Source organism: Idiotropiscis lumnitzeri, chromosome 7 (genome assembly GCF_059441095.1).
Source record: "Idiotropiscis lumnitzeri isolate Australia: NSW breed Sydney's pygmy pipehorse chromosome 7, RoL_Ilum_1.0, whole genome shotgun sequence".
Lineage (NCBI taxonomy): Eukaryota > Metazoa > Chordata > Actinopteri > Syngnathiformes > Syngnathidae > Idiotropiscis > Idiotropiscis lumnitzeri.
The window spans coordinates 20,604,812-20,619,449 of record NC_142397.1 but is presented as its reverse complement, the minus strand read 5'-3'; the positions used below and the strand labels follow the sequence as shown (position 1 = coordinate 20,619,449).

The following is a 14,638-nucleotide window of genomic DNA, read 5'->3' as shown; positions in this document are numbered from 1 at the left end:
CTTCAATGAGCAGAACATATTTTTGGAACGTGTGAAGACATGTACTGTGAGAAAACCCACACAAGGACAAAGAGAACATGCAAGAGAAGTCTAAACGGGAGTTTTGAATCCAGAACTTTTGGACAGTGATGCAAGTGTACTAACCAATACGCTACCATGGCTATAATTTAAATCAATCATCTTGTCATCATCAGAAAAAGATCTGTTAGAGTGCTGTTGAGAAATTCAACCGAGAACATGCAAGAGAAGTCTAAACGGGAGTTTTGAATCCAGAACTTTTGGACAGTGATGCAAGTGTACTAACCAATACGCTACCATGGCTATAATTTAAATCAATCATCTTGTCATCATCAGAAAAAGATCTGTTAGAGTGCTGTTGAGAAATTCAACCATGAAACCACCTTTCATTACATTGTGTTGGGCTTAATACAAAATAATTGGAATTCTTACGATAATTTGGGAGAAACATACACATACAAAATACCATTTCCTTCAAATGAGATGATGTTTCACTTCTGATGCATCCAAGTGTTCTCGGTCACATATCTGATGAATGCTATCCCGAGTGATTTTGAAACTGCTTGCCAGTCAAACACATTTATTGTAGTAGATACAGTATAGACAATCATTAACCCTCACAACTAAAAGCAATTTAGTGTTTTCAACCAACCTCCTAATATGAATGGTAACCTTGAGAGAGGCAAGTATGGGGAGAAATGAAACTCAAATATTAGTGTAGATATCAATAATATGCTAGCATGCTTGCAACATGCTATTTGCACTTTTTTGTTTCTATGCTCAACAAGCACCCTAGTAAATGTTCTGTGCCACAGACCCATTTTAATAATAAAAAATGTTTGAATTACCTGGGATCAAATATCACAGTATGTGGTACATATTGATGTAATTGTTCAACTACTTTCAACTTATCACAGAATTTTGGCCAAGGTTGACATTGAAAATCAGCAACCGAGTGGTAATTACAAAATCTACTCTTTTAAAATATGGTGTCTATATACAGTAAGTACAAACACGAGTCAATAAAAAAACAAATTGGGACTGCTGCATATAGTGTGACAAAATTTGGGATGTGGATGAATAGGAAAAAAGTCCAAAACATTGATAAGTTCAACTTAAATGAATTAAATTCATTATTACAGTTTAATTATGCTTTGATTTATCAACATCATTAGCACAGTTGTCAATCAACCACAAGCTGGGATAATTTGACACAGAGCAAAAGTAAAAAAAGCATTATTGGATATGATAATTTACATTCAATAAAATAACAGAAACATCCTTTCAAAAAACATGCACAATATACATACAGTGCCTGTACTTCATACTGAGACAGCTGAGCCATCATTTTTATTTATTTTTTACTAAGATAGATTCATTAAAAAGGGTAGATGACCTGTTTACTTTTCATGTGCACTTGGATTCAAATAAGGACTAAAATGCATAGAGAAAGTATTGATTCTTATCATTACTAAGATTACAATGTTACTAAGATTCCAAACTGTAAACTGCATAAGTACACTGTGACCCGGGTTGTATTAAATCATTGTGCTTTTAAAGACCTTTAGTATTTGTTTCACATCCCTTTATGTGGTCCTATTTCTAGAGAAAAAAAAAACATTGGAGGACTGCTCAAGACATAGTGACCTATTATATGTGGTATTTTAGGAGTAGTTTGTGGTTGAGTGAAGCGCATCAACGTAAACTAAGTGGATACAATTGTTGGTTTTATTTTAACATGCAGGATGTTTATCTGGTTTTAATAGGCAGCATTTTGTGGTTTTAAGGTGTTTTTTTTTTTTTAAACGTGTTCCGTCCATCTTTGGGATTATTCTTGACTCTCAGCTACTGGCTCAAATGCCCAAGAGTTAACTGAACTCCTACACACATATCATTTCCTTCTTTCATGAGGCAGCACTTTCGAGGAAATTAAAGTCAGCAGCATTGCATTTGCAGTCAACAGCTCAACATTTAATAAACCCCCATATGGACATTTTTTTTTCTGAAAGCAGCTGTTATGACCAATGTATCAAATGTCCTTTATGTTTTCATCAGAGATAAATTTAAGGAATGTGCACCTTTTTAGTGCTTGGTGGTGGGGTTGGGGGGAGTAATTTCCTCAATTCTTTTTACGGCAGCTTTATATCTATGCCAGCATGTCCTATAAAATGGATGAAAAAAATCTGGGAGCCATAAAAATGCTGCATGATAACATAAAAAACAGCCTTGAGTGCATTGTTGTCCATTAAGTCATATAGTAGGCCAACTACTTTGAGTGATCTCAAAACATTTTTCAGATAAGACCACTAAATTCTGCTCACATATTCATTTGTTCATTAAAACTACATTGACAAAAATGAATCATTGCCAGCTTTTTTTTTTTCGATAGTTCCACCTAACGAAACAGAGTGAAAACAATCTGAGAGCAGGATGCCCATATAGAGTCTGTTGCAAGTGATTATTATTTGGTCAAGTGAAAAATAAGATAATCGGTACAGGCACCTTTTATGATGATTAAAAATTTGAGGTATCAACTACCAGCAAAGTTAATAATATATCACGTTTCAGGCATGGTAGTCATAAAGTGACAAGGAAAAATGTGATATAATAATTTGATATCCAATATAACTTTAGAAACAGTTGGTGACGCCAAACACCTTGCACAGTTGTACATTACTAATATAATATTACGAGGAAGGAGATGAAGAATCTACTGTCTGTCATAAAATTGTCAGAATTTTTGTCAGCCTACAACTGTATTTTGGTGCCACGGTTTTAAAATATATATTGCCAAAACAACACCGGCACCCTGAGTGTACGTTAAAACATAGCACATTAAAAGCTCATCAATTTAGTGAACCACCTGGATTGATCACCTGTTAATCATGGATGATGCAGATCACCGTTGAACCTCACAAGTCCTCAAAAGCCCAACGTGATCTATGTGCAGGCGTGAAAGTGTGCTCAAGAAACTAATAACATTAGTGAGTCAGAAAAGATGTTTAGCGTAACAGTGTTGACTTTATATTTGACTTGAGTTTAATCGCGCTTGAAACAGGAAGCGTGAAGTTGACATTTTTGGCCACAGTTATATTTCATCCACACAGATGTGAGTTTAGCTTTAGTAGAACGCCTCGATATAACGAGCTGACCGACGAGCCTCAACTCATATCCGCAAAATATCTCAACCACCTTCCACCTTGCAACTCTGTCGATATGAGGTGATCAAATGAGCCCCAGCATGCAGGACAGTATTTACTTCGGAAAAGACTGTGCCACATGCCACATTATTTGTTTTTTTTGTGCCCATCACTCGACGTCGAGCTTTGTGCGGGACGTATTCTGTTTACTTTAGAAGTCACATTTATTTTCTTAATATGAACGAGTACATAAAAACAAATAAAAAATCGGATTCAACATCCATTATCTGAGCCGCTCATCCTCACGAGAGTCCCGGACGTACTGGAGCCCATCTAACGCTAGTTTTGGGGCACCCTAAACTGATTGCCAGCCAGCAGGGCACACAACGACACACAACCACTCGCGCTTAAAATCACACCTTGGAACAATTTAGAATTCATGCATGTTTTCAGAATATGGCAGGAAAGCAAAGTACCCGGAGAAAACCCACGCAGGCATGGGGACAACACGCAAACCCCTCACAGGAAGGCCAGAGCCTGGAATCGAACCACATGAACGGTGAGGCGGACGTACTAACCAGTCGATTACCGTGCTGCCCCTCAAATTCACCAAAAAAATCCAAATTGGGCATCACACCTTGCAGTGTGAACGTAACCTAAGTGAGCCCTTGGTTCATTTAAAAACTGCAAATTGCATTGCTTCAGCTGCAATCATTTTTGTTTCTGGCATTTCAAAAATGTTTACATGCTGCCTTTCATTTCCAATCATGCCCCAAGACTGCTGGTGAAATCAGTAAAAAAAAAAGATAAAAAACTAAATTGATGAGCTTTAAGTGTTATGAATGGCACTCGTTATTTTTTTATCCTTTCAATTTACTGTGGTGCACTTGTTGAGGCTTTGGCAGAGTAGAGACAAACTGACAAACTGCGTCACAGAGTTTCTGCTTTTACTTGATCATTATTATTGAGTCCCGGTGATGGTTTGCTCCTCATGCCCTCAGTCCCTCCTCGTGATGTTTCTTGGAAGAAGAGGTGTGGCCACCACACGGACATGACAATACGTTTGTACTCCCTGCGGAAGTTCTGGTTGAGTAGGCCATAGATGATGGCATTAAGGCAACTGTTGAAGTAAGCCATGAAATAGCTGACGACAAAGAGCCACTCCGGGATGCGAGGTGCCACTTGTTCTGGGTTAATGGCAACAGCAAGCCCAATGAAGTTAAGTGGTGCCCAACAAATCGCAAAGAGCACAAACACTACAAACATAGTGATGAAGTTCCTTAGGTCGCTGGGCTTGATGCGAGGACGTACCTCAGATTTCACCTTGCGCCTTACCTGAATGACCAAGATCCATATCCTCATGTAGCAGAAAGTGACCACAGAAATTGGCACAAAGAAATGGATGACCACGACTGTGATGGTATAGGAAGTACTAACAGTCTGTGCAAATGTGCATGAGTAGACGCGGGCATCATACTGCAGGGAGCCAAAAAACAGATTTGGCACAATGGCCATGACTGTCAAGAACCAGATGAGTGCGACCAGCAGCAGTGTGTTCCTGTTGCTGTACAACTTGTCATAGCTGAAGTTGTGGCAGATGTAACAGTAGCGGTTGATGGCGATGCCTGTGATGTTGAAGATGGAGCCAATCACGCTCAAACCCATCAGGAAGCCGCTTATCTGAAAGAAGTGGACATTTGCACACATAAATGACAGCTTAGACTAAATAGAAATATACTGTGCATGGGTCCAAAAGAGAATCAGAATCTGATTCTGGTTCACTTATCAGAATGCCCTTTATTGACATTGTTTTCAGTGTGCAACGAGATTGAAGAGCTCCCCTCTCCAGTGCAAATATACGAAATAATTTAATTAAATAGATCAATTAAATTAAAGATTAAAGAATTAAGTAATAAATAAATATGAAATGAAAAAACACTATGTTGCAGTTCTATCAAATTATTTACTCCAGTGATTTTTGCATTACCTTCAATCCACTTTGTGGATGGACTAATGAACTGAAATTTGACGTTGACATGTTATTTGCAGCTGTCTGTGGGGAAAAGGGGGGGTAGTCCATCAAAAATGAATAAGTTAGACAAAATGTAAGATTCATTCTGCATTTTAGATAATCATATTTAAAAACAGACACATTTTAATGAAATATGGGTCACACTTTTGCTATCAGTCAAGTGATTTCTAGCCCATCAAAACACTGAAAAAGTACAGAAACCTCTCTCCTCGCACATTCTGTGCCTGTCACATTAGCGCTGTATATGTTAAACGCTCTTTAAATACCTGTTTTATAAAACTTGCATACATTGAAATAACACTGGGTTATTCAAGGCGATATCATCATGAGACAACACGCATACTTAGTGAAGTATAACAAAAATATGTGAAGACAGACTAAACCACATAAGGCAGAACGTTCGACATACTCCCTTTGTTGCAGTTTGTATTAAAATTGTATTTGGAAACAAAAGAACAAAACAAAAGCATTACTAGAGGAAAGAAAATCAATAACTTCACACAGATTTTTATCTGCAGTGATAGCAGGCTCCAGCACACTCGCAACTTTGGTGAGGATGAGCGCTTCAGAAAATGGATGGACAGATTCACATGAAAAGTCTACACAGCCCTGTTAAAATGCCAAGTTGTATCTCCCAAAAAATGTTTTGAAACTTTTTCCACAATAGAGGTGATTTGAAAACATTAAATAATATGGCTGCAAAAGTGTGCACCCCCCCTTCTAGCTTTGGATGTGGTTGTCTTCAGAATTAGACAATCACAATCAAAATCAGGTTAGATAGATTTAGCACACCTCTGCCACCAAAGTTCAGATGTTCAAGTCACCTATTTCTGCCATTTTTTGTTCTTGCATCTTACAGCACAAGCTATCTTCCACAGATAGCTTACATGGCATCAGAGGGGTCTCATTATTGAAACACCTTAGTCAGGAGAATTTTACTAAATAATTTCCAACGCATTCAATATCCCATGGAACGCAGGGAAAATACAGCACAACAGCGACATTACCGAGTTCTGGACATCCTTGCAAAATTGCTGAAAAGGCAAAAAGGGAAACTGCTCAGAGAGGCTGCCAAAAGGCTGCCAGCATCAATAAAGGAGCTGCAGGAATGCCTGACAGGTATTTGTTGTTTTGAGGAATGTGACAGCAATCTTCTGTCTTCTTCATATGGCTGGTGTAGGGTGGCAAGACAGAAGCATTTTCTTGCAAAGGAAAAAAAACACATTTGAAATGTCCTTAAAGAATGTGGGAAAATTATAGTCCGATAAAACCAAGGTTGAACTTTTTGGCCATAGTTATAAAATTTATGTTTGGCCAAACGCAATACTGCTCACCACCAAAAGAGCACCCCACCGACAGTGAAGCGTGGTGGTGGTTGCATCTTGCTTTGGGGCTGTATTTCTTCAGCTGGAACCAGGGCTTTGTTATTGGTGGAGGGAATTATGACCACTTACAAGTACCAGTCAATGTCCGCGTAAAATTGTTTGGCTTCTTCAAGAAAGCGAAAGAAATATACCAAAAAAAAAAAAAAGGAAAACAGTTTGTCGGGAAAAGCCTACTAGAACAGTTCCACTGAACATCTGTTGACTCTCATTTAGCGTGAGTTTTAATGTGTTATAAGCAGCGGTGGGCGGGTGAAGGCCTTATCAATAAATAATCAATAAATCATGATCATATTCTTCACATTGATCTCATATTATATCCTTTTGTTTAATTTTTAGGTTGGAGTTTTTATCCAATCAGAATTCAGCTAGCTTGTGTTGCCAGGCAGATTTCACAATACCAGTAGCATGCACTATTCGTCCGAGGCCTTCAGATACAATCGTGCGGGCATGTTTCGGTCAGTCAATGAGCTTTCAGAGTTGATAGGTGCAATAGCCAATCAGATCACGAGTTGATGACAGTAAGGCCTTATCGCAGGCCTTACATTGAAGGTGATGAACGCATCTTGTGATTGGATACGTACTTGTGAGGGGGCATCGCTATGCGGAATCAACACACCCGGAAGTCATAACTTGCGACCGTTTGAAAATCTAAGATATATTCTTTCTTTCTTAAACCACAATGTCCAAAGGAGGGAAAAGTGTGGATTTAATTGCAGATACACTTGCGAGGCCATTTTCAAGACGGACCTTTAAAGAGAAGCTAAGTTGTTCAACACTCACTCAGTGTTGTGTAAGTGTGTTTCAGTAAATTATTTGTCCAGCCGTGGTGCCATAAATGATGGTACTATCCATCCATTATCTGTACCACTGCTCCTCAAAGCCTATCCCAGCTATCTTCAGGCAGTAGGCGGGGTACACCCTGAACTAGTTGCCAGCCAATTGCAATTTTACAGTGCCCAATCAACCGGCCATGCATAGTTTAGGAATGTGGGAGGAAACCGGAGTACCCGGGGAAACCCAGCAAGCGCGGGGAGAACATGCAAAGAGCCAGAATCAAACCCGCAACCTCTTCACTGTGAGGCCATCGTGTTAACCAGTCGGCCACCGGGCTGCCATGATGGTAATATGAGGGGGATTTATTCAAGTCGGGCTATGGAGGACTTCACTGAAGGCTTACGTGTGAAATGCACGGTTATAAAAATGTATATTTATGTGTTTGAATTATGAACCAGGTGCATCCTTAGTTTTAAGAGGGTGTCAAAACTTGTGCCAGAAAGCTATGTTTTAAAAAATACAGTTTGTTTTTGTGGCCATGATCACAGTAGACATTTTACAATGCAGGGGGAACTAAGGGCTAACTTCCATCCTTCTATTGAATAGGTTCCCAACCCTGCGCTTGGCATCAATATAAACCTTTTAACATGATTTTGAGAAGTGTGTCAAAAGTCTAGAATTTGAGGAAAATTTGCAAATTTGCAATCATGCATCAATTACTGAAGCCAAGATCTCCTTACAGTAAGTCTAACAATTGCGTACCTTGCACTGGGTCTCTCCCAATGACCAGCCATCATGAAAAATGGCATACAACACCAGAGGATAGGGGTAGAATGCGACCATCAAGTCGGCGAAGGCTAGGCTCACCACAAAGGCATTTCCTGTTAAAGGCAAATGAAAAAAAAAAGCATCATCATGGTGAGTCTTTTAACGTGTGCAGCTGCATGCTTGTAATCATGATACAGTGGTAATTAATGACAAAAACATTAACACATTTAAGAACTATCTTAATTTCCTGGTTTTCATTTGGGTTATACTCACATTTGCAGTCGAAAAAGTGTATGCATGTACCATTATGCATTGTGTAAGTTTTATATTTAACAACAACTATTATTTAACGCAGACTACACACCACAACATAGCTTGGGGTAAAGTTACTATTATCCTAAAATATTGATGCAATAATGCTTTACCTTTTACAGGACTTCATAATACTATACCACCAAACATTTATTGCACAGCTTTTACAGGCTTCTCTGCATTTTTGCTGCACAGAGGCACAAAGAGTCCACATCACTTTAACACTTTAATCTGTGTCCCAGCGACGTTTGCCCCTTTCAAATTGTTCTCCATTTTTATGAGCTATGCATTGTTTTTTTGGTTGTCCACAAGTCTGCACTCCTGACTGTTTATTAATCAGCCTTTGGCTCTACGTTCCTACATTCCTTCTTTCTCCTACCTCTACTTCTACTGTTGCATTGGTCCATAACTAAACTGTCAAATCCCAGTATATGTGTAATAAAGCAACCACTGAAAACAGATAATGCTTGCAGTTTCTGTATGTGATTTAGAAGCATAAGGAGAGGTGGGTAAGGCAGTCTGTTAGACATACTTCCAAATGAATGAAGGAGGACTGACGGACCAACGTGCCTACCTCTCTAAATTAGATTAATCAAAGCCACAAATGTTTGTGGACGGGCCACATCGTAGTTCGGGTTTCCCTCAGAGGGCCGTTATGACCGTGAACGCATATAAATGTACGATCACTTTACGTTATCACATACATACAGCGAACTGATGGAAAGCCAGTTTGGAAATCAGAAGCCAGTCAGTAATTGTTTGTTCAACAAAGTTTCCATTTATTTTAAAAGGGTAGGATTGGTAACAAATAAATGGCAATATCTCATACCTTAATGTTGTTAAAAGTGAAGAAAATGTGCTAGAAACAGAAAGTTGACGCACATGATCTTGTCTTTTGCGGGCCACATAAAATGAGGTTGCAGGCAGACCTGGCCCCCGGGCCTTGAGTTTGACACCTGTGCTTTAGAACATTTTTTACAATGAGAAAATGTATTTACATCTTATAATGTAAACTCTGAAATCAAGGGATACAATGAAATTACTGGAGTATCAGCACAACTTTATTAGGTCAGCAAGAGACTTGAGACTAGTGTGCGTCACGTAGTCCCAAGGGGAAAATATTCATCATCAGTAAAAACCTTAAACGTGAGTGAATGTAAAAAAGCCAAACAAAGCCGGGGTAATCACTCATCTCTAATCTGTTTTCATGTGACAGGGAAATTACAGACTCAGCAATCTGACCCAAGAGAGTGTCAGTTAAAGGAGACACAGAAGTGAGCTTGGAAATTGGAAGAAGACGAAAATAGAAGGGCACTCTCTTGGGAGGATACTTGTGCCAAAGTCCTTGTTATATTAAGAATTGAAAGGGACATTTTTGCAAAACGAACATGAATAGGTTACCATACAATATTAATATTAATAATATTAACGTATTAACATTTTTAAGATACGATGTCCTTTATTAGTCCCACAATGGGGAAATTTGAGGTGTTACAGCAGCAAAGATATAGATCACACAGAGTCGGCGGCGTAATGTAGCCGTTAATGTATAACATTAGCAGCAGACATTCATAAAAAGCATGCAAATATACACAGTATAAACGTATCTAAGTGTAAGGAAACACTCCTAATGCCTGTCCATTATACAGAGGGGAAAACGCTGTAATGATAAAAACTACTGAATGATTGAAAATACTGCAATCATAAAAATATTGCAATGATAAAAGTACTGTAATGGTAAGAGTACTGAAATGATAGAAAAGTACTGCATGATAGAAAATACTGCAATGATAAAAGTACTGTAATGGTAAAAAGTACTGCAATGATAAAATATACTGCAATGGTAAAAGTACTGTAATAGTAAAAGTACTGCAACGATAGAAAAATACTGCAATGATAAAAGTACTGTAATAGTGAACGTCCTGCAATGGTAGAAATGCTGCAGTGATAGAAGTACTGTTATAAGAATACTGTAATGGTAAACAAAATACATCATTGGTCAATATTTAAGTACACCATTGGCTGAAAGTACAGTAGTAGTATATATTGCATCCTAGGACTGCACAATTGCACTAATGCCCTCCCGTTTGTAGGCCTGACCCAATGTTCTTGTTAAAAAGTCTGACAGCAGTCGGCAGGAAGGAGCGGCGAAATCTCTCTTTGGTACAGCGAGGGTGTAACAGTCTATCACTTAAGGAGCTGTGGAGTGTTCTCAGAATGTCATTGAGTGGGTGGGCTGGGTTGTCCAGCATTGATGACAGTTTTGCCGTCATCCTCCTGCCCCTCACTGAGTCCACAGAGTCCAGGGAGCAGCCCAGGACAGAGCTGGCCCTCCTCACTAGTTTGTCCAGTCTCTTCTTGTCCCGGCCCGAGATGCCTCCTGCCCAGGAGACCACTCCATAGAAGATGACTGATGAAACCACCGAGTCATAGAAGTTCCTGAGGAGTGTTCCCCGAACGCCAAAGGACCTCAGCCTCCTGAGTAGGAAGAGTCTGCTCTGACCCTTCCTATAGAGAGCGTCTGTGTTGTCGCTCCAGTCCAGTTTATTGTTCAGATGAACACTCAGGTACTTGTAAGTTGAGACCCTATCAACGTCTGTTCCCTGGATATTCACTGGTGCAGGTGGAGAGTGCCGACGCTTGCGGAAATCCACCACCAGCTCTTTGGATTTCCCAGCGTTGATTTGGAGGCGGTTCTGCTGACACCAGTCCACGAACCCCTGCGTAACCCCTCTGTACTCCCGATCGTCTCCGTCAGTGATGAGGCCGACAATCGCAGAGTCATCAGAGAACTTCTGCAGGTGACAGGTTGTGGAATTGTATTTGTAGTCCGAGGTGTAGAGGGTGAACAGGTAGGGAGCCAGAACAGTTCCCTGCGGCGCTTCCGTGCTGCAGAGGAGCACGTCAGACACACAGTCCTGTGTCCTCATGTACTGTGGCCGGTTTGTGAGGTAGTCGTGGATCCATGTGATGAGGTGGTGGGCCACTTCCGCCTGCTCCAGCTTGTCTCCCAATAAGGCGGGCTGGATGGTGTTGAAAGCACTTGAGAAATCAAAGAACATGATCCTCACCGTGCCCCCCGCCTTCTCCAAGTGGGAGAGTGAAGTGTGGAGCAGGTAGATGATGGCATCATCCACACTGATGCCACGCTGGTATGCAAACTGGAGTGGGTCCATTGAGGAGCTGACCAGGGGGCGCAGATGGACGAGGACCAGTCTCTCCAGGGTCTTCATCAGATGAGACGTCAGCGCCACTGGTCTGAAGTTGTTGAGCTCCTTCGGATGGGGTGTCTTTGGAACCGGAACCAGGCAGGATGTTTTCCACAGCTGGGGGACTCTGCCCAGCTTCAGGCTCAGGTTGAACATGTGCTGGACGATTCCACACAGCTGGTCTGCGCAGGATTTGAGGAGCTGGGAGCTAATCCCATCTGGGCCTGCTGCCTTCCTCGCCTTCATCTTCCTCAGCTGGTTCTTCACCTGAGATGTTGTGAGGAACAAGGCTGAGCAGGAGGAAGTGGTGGTTGTCTGATGAGGCTGGGAACTGGAGCCTGTGGAGAAAGAGAGGGGAGAGAGAAGGGGAGAGAGGGTCTCGTTCGCAGTGGCAGGAGGGGTTGGTGGGGGCTGCAGCAAGGGAGCCTGAGCGGGGTCAGGCATTTGATCAAACCTATTGAAAAATAGGTTCAACTCGTTTCTCTTTTTGATTTGATAATGCTTGTAATGCAACAGCATGAACTGGCCCTTCAAAGAGTTCACTTAGAGCAGTGCTTCTCAAATAGTGGGGCGGGGCCCCCCTGGGTGGGCGTGGTGCGATGCTAAGGGGGGCGCGTTTGACCCTTGGGAACAGGCTTTTTTTCCACTGTACTCCAATAAAGTGTATTTGCACCTCCACTCCAGTAGTTGTCAGTGGCACTTTCCTTGCCCATTGAGCACAGCAAGTATTAACTCTATGGTGTAGATTTGTTTCGCAACGATTTATATTTATATTTATTATTTATAGTTGGGCGGTGGTGGAGGGGGCGTGAATTGTTTTCTTTTTGCTAGGGGGCGGGGGTAGCGTAACAGAAAATAATTGAGAAGCACTGACTTAGAGAGAGAGGGACAGAGAGAGAGAGAGAGAGAGAGACCGTGAAAGAGAGGGAGAGGGACAATCATTGAAGCGATACGCACTGCTGTATGAAGAAGCAATTGAGAGCTAAAATAAGCATTCTGAGTTGCGTTTAATTTAAGCAAAGTGATCAACATGTACAAGACGCATGATCTGTACATATATTATTGGTATTACTGACAACGTCACAATTTTAATTTTAGCTGTTAATTAATTTATTCCATCACATGGAAAACGCTTTGTTACAGCTGTTGTGAAATGCGCTATATAAATAAAGCTGTATTGTATTGCATCAGTGCAATTATTACAGCCGTCATGACAGTGTGACCTCTGTCCGAACTCATCTGTAAATTTGCCTCGTGTGACAACTAGAGTCTGAGAAAGGTTCCAGTAATATAGCTGTGTATGGCGTTGTTTCAGGGGTAAAACATATTTCTCTGTGTTTATTGTATAGATAACACCCCATTTAATAACGAGGAGACCAGTAGCAACTAGTCCGATGCGGCTAATGTATGTACAACTCTGTTTTTATGGCTTAATTTAGCTATTGGGGCTTTTAATCATTTGTGTATTGTAGTCCGGAAATTACGGTAAGTGGATGTGAATAGGAAATTAGCCAGAAAATGAGGTTTGAAGAATGTTTATGAATTACGTATTTTCTTTTTTTTTTTATGGGCTGGAGGGATGGTCTGGTGAAATGCAAGGACATAAGTGCTGTAGAATGAGGAACGATGTTAATGGAGGCCAATTATTTATAAGTACGGAGAGATGATGACAAAAGTTGAGTATGGATGTGGCAAAGTGAAGCTATTTGTGGATGTGTGGAGATTCGCTTGGTCTTTGGAGATATATAACCAAGCAAGAACTTTCTCAATTAATAAGCAAACAGATTCAGATGACAAGTCACACCTGTGATGCAGCATGAACTGTAACGTGTACAAAGAGCGCTTATCCAGAATTAGTTAGCCAGCAATTTTTTTTAAATGGCCTTTGTGTAAACAGCAGATATGGCGATGTTTATGCAGGACCGCAAAAGAGTATTACCAGAGCCAGTTTGACACCTCAGGGTATTCATTGATAGAAACTGAACACTAATCCAAAATCTTTGGGACTTAAGGGGTTTGGCTCTGTTGTCTCATTTACTTTTTCTAAAAGGAACATTTTAGAACTTTAGAATAAAAAATGCTATTTTTTTTAAACAGCAATCCTTTACAATTTAATGCAGTATGTAAAAGGCACCGTTTAGTCTCCATGTTACATTTGATAAAAAATAAATGTCTTTGCCAGAATTGTAGGTTGCACTTTTTGCATATTTCACGTTCACTGATTTTGTCTGAGAATTTTATCTGTGTTCTGATCACTATTAAAGAAAATGTTAACATTCTTGAAAACACATTTTGAAAAAAATATTTATTCTATACGTTTTCAAACAATATATATACATCTTAAATCCTTCAGTACAAAGTGTTCTATTGTGCAATGATTCTTTAAGATACTTTCATACACATAGCCATGTCCAGGGCTTGATATATCTCAGATGGTATAAGACAAGTTGATCTCTTTCATCGGGATGTTGAACAGTCAGTTCATGTACAATTTACATCTGTCTTATTAGGTACTGAATTGATTAGCAAAATGTCCATCTAGTTCTACACACTTGCCCGTTATCATTGTCAACTGGCGGAAGGTTAGTCTCTTGTTCTGTCATCTGTTTCCAACCACTGGGAATATTCAAGTTGGGAAATGGTCTGATGTGTACATTCAAAACAAGGCCTGTGTCATTCAGCTGATCCTGTTGAAAAAATACAAAGGTGTGTTGGCAGGAATGTGATCATGTCAAGCTTTAAAAGAAAGCCAAAATTATTAGTGGAGTGACCAAGTTATGTATTGTACGCTATGTTTATAACTGGATGATATTTTGTAATTGTGTTTACCATAATGTGCATTGTCATGTTGTCAATAGAGGGCACCAGATCTCTATTATTTGTGTGCTTAAGATGTTTTATTGCGTGTGCAAGGATATTTTAGTTAACGAAAGCCAACGAGATCATTACAACTAAAATTTAACGAAAATTGAAAATAAAAAAAATAAAACTGAAAAGGCT

General features: G+C 40.1%; 1 protein-coding gene across 1 annotated transcript in view; it reads right to left on the bottom strand.

The window, feature by feature from the left end:
• Positions 1-237: 237 nt before the first annotated feature.
• The window catches only part of LOC148333986 (melatonin receptor type 1B-like), a 57,788-nt gene continuing 43,387 nt past the window's right edge, over positions 238-14,638 (bottom strand). The window contains exons 2-3 of the mRNA XM_088300462.1: positions 8,112-8,230; positions 238-4,838 (exon numbers count right to left, since the gene is read on the bottom strand). Of these exons, the coding sequence (XP_088156588.1) occupies positions 4,089-4,838; positions 8,112-8,230 (869 nt within the window). The 3' untranslated portion in view covers positions 238-4,088. The remainder of the gene's footprint in view (positions 4,839-8,111; positions 8,231-14,638) is intronic.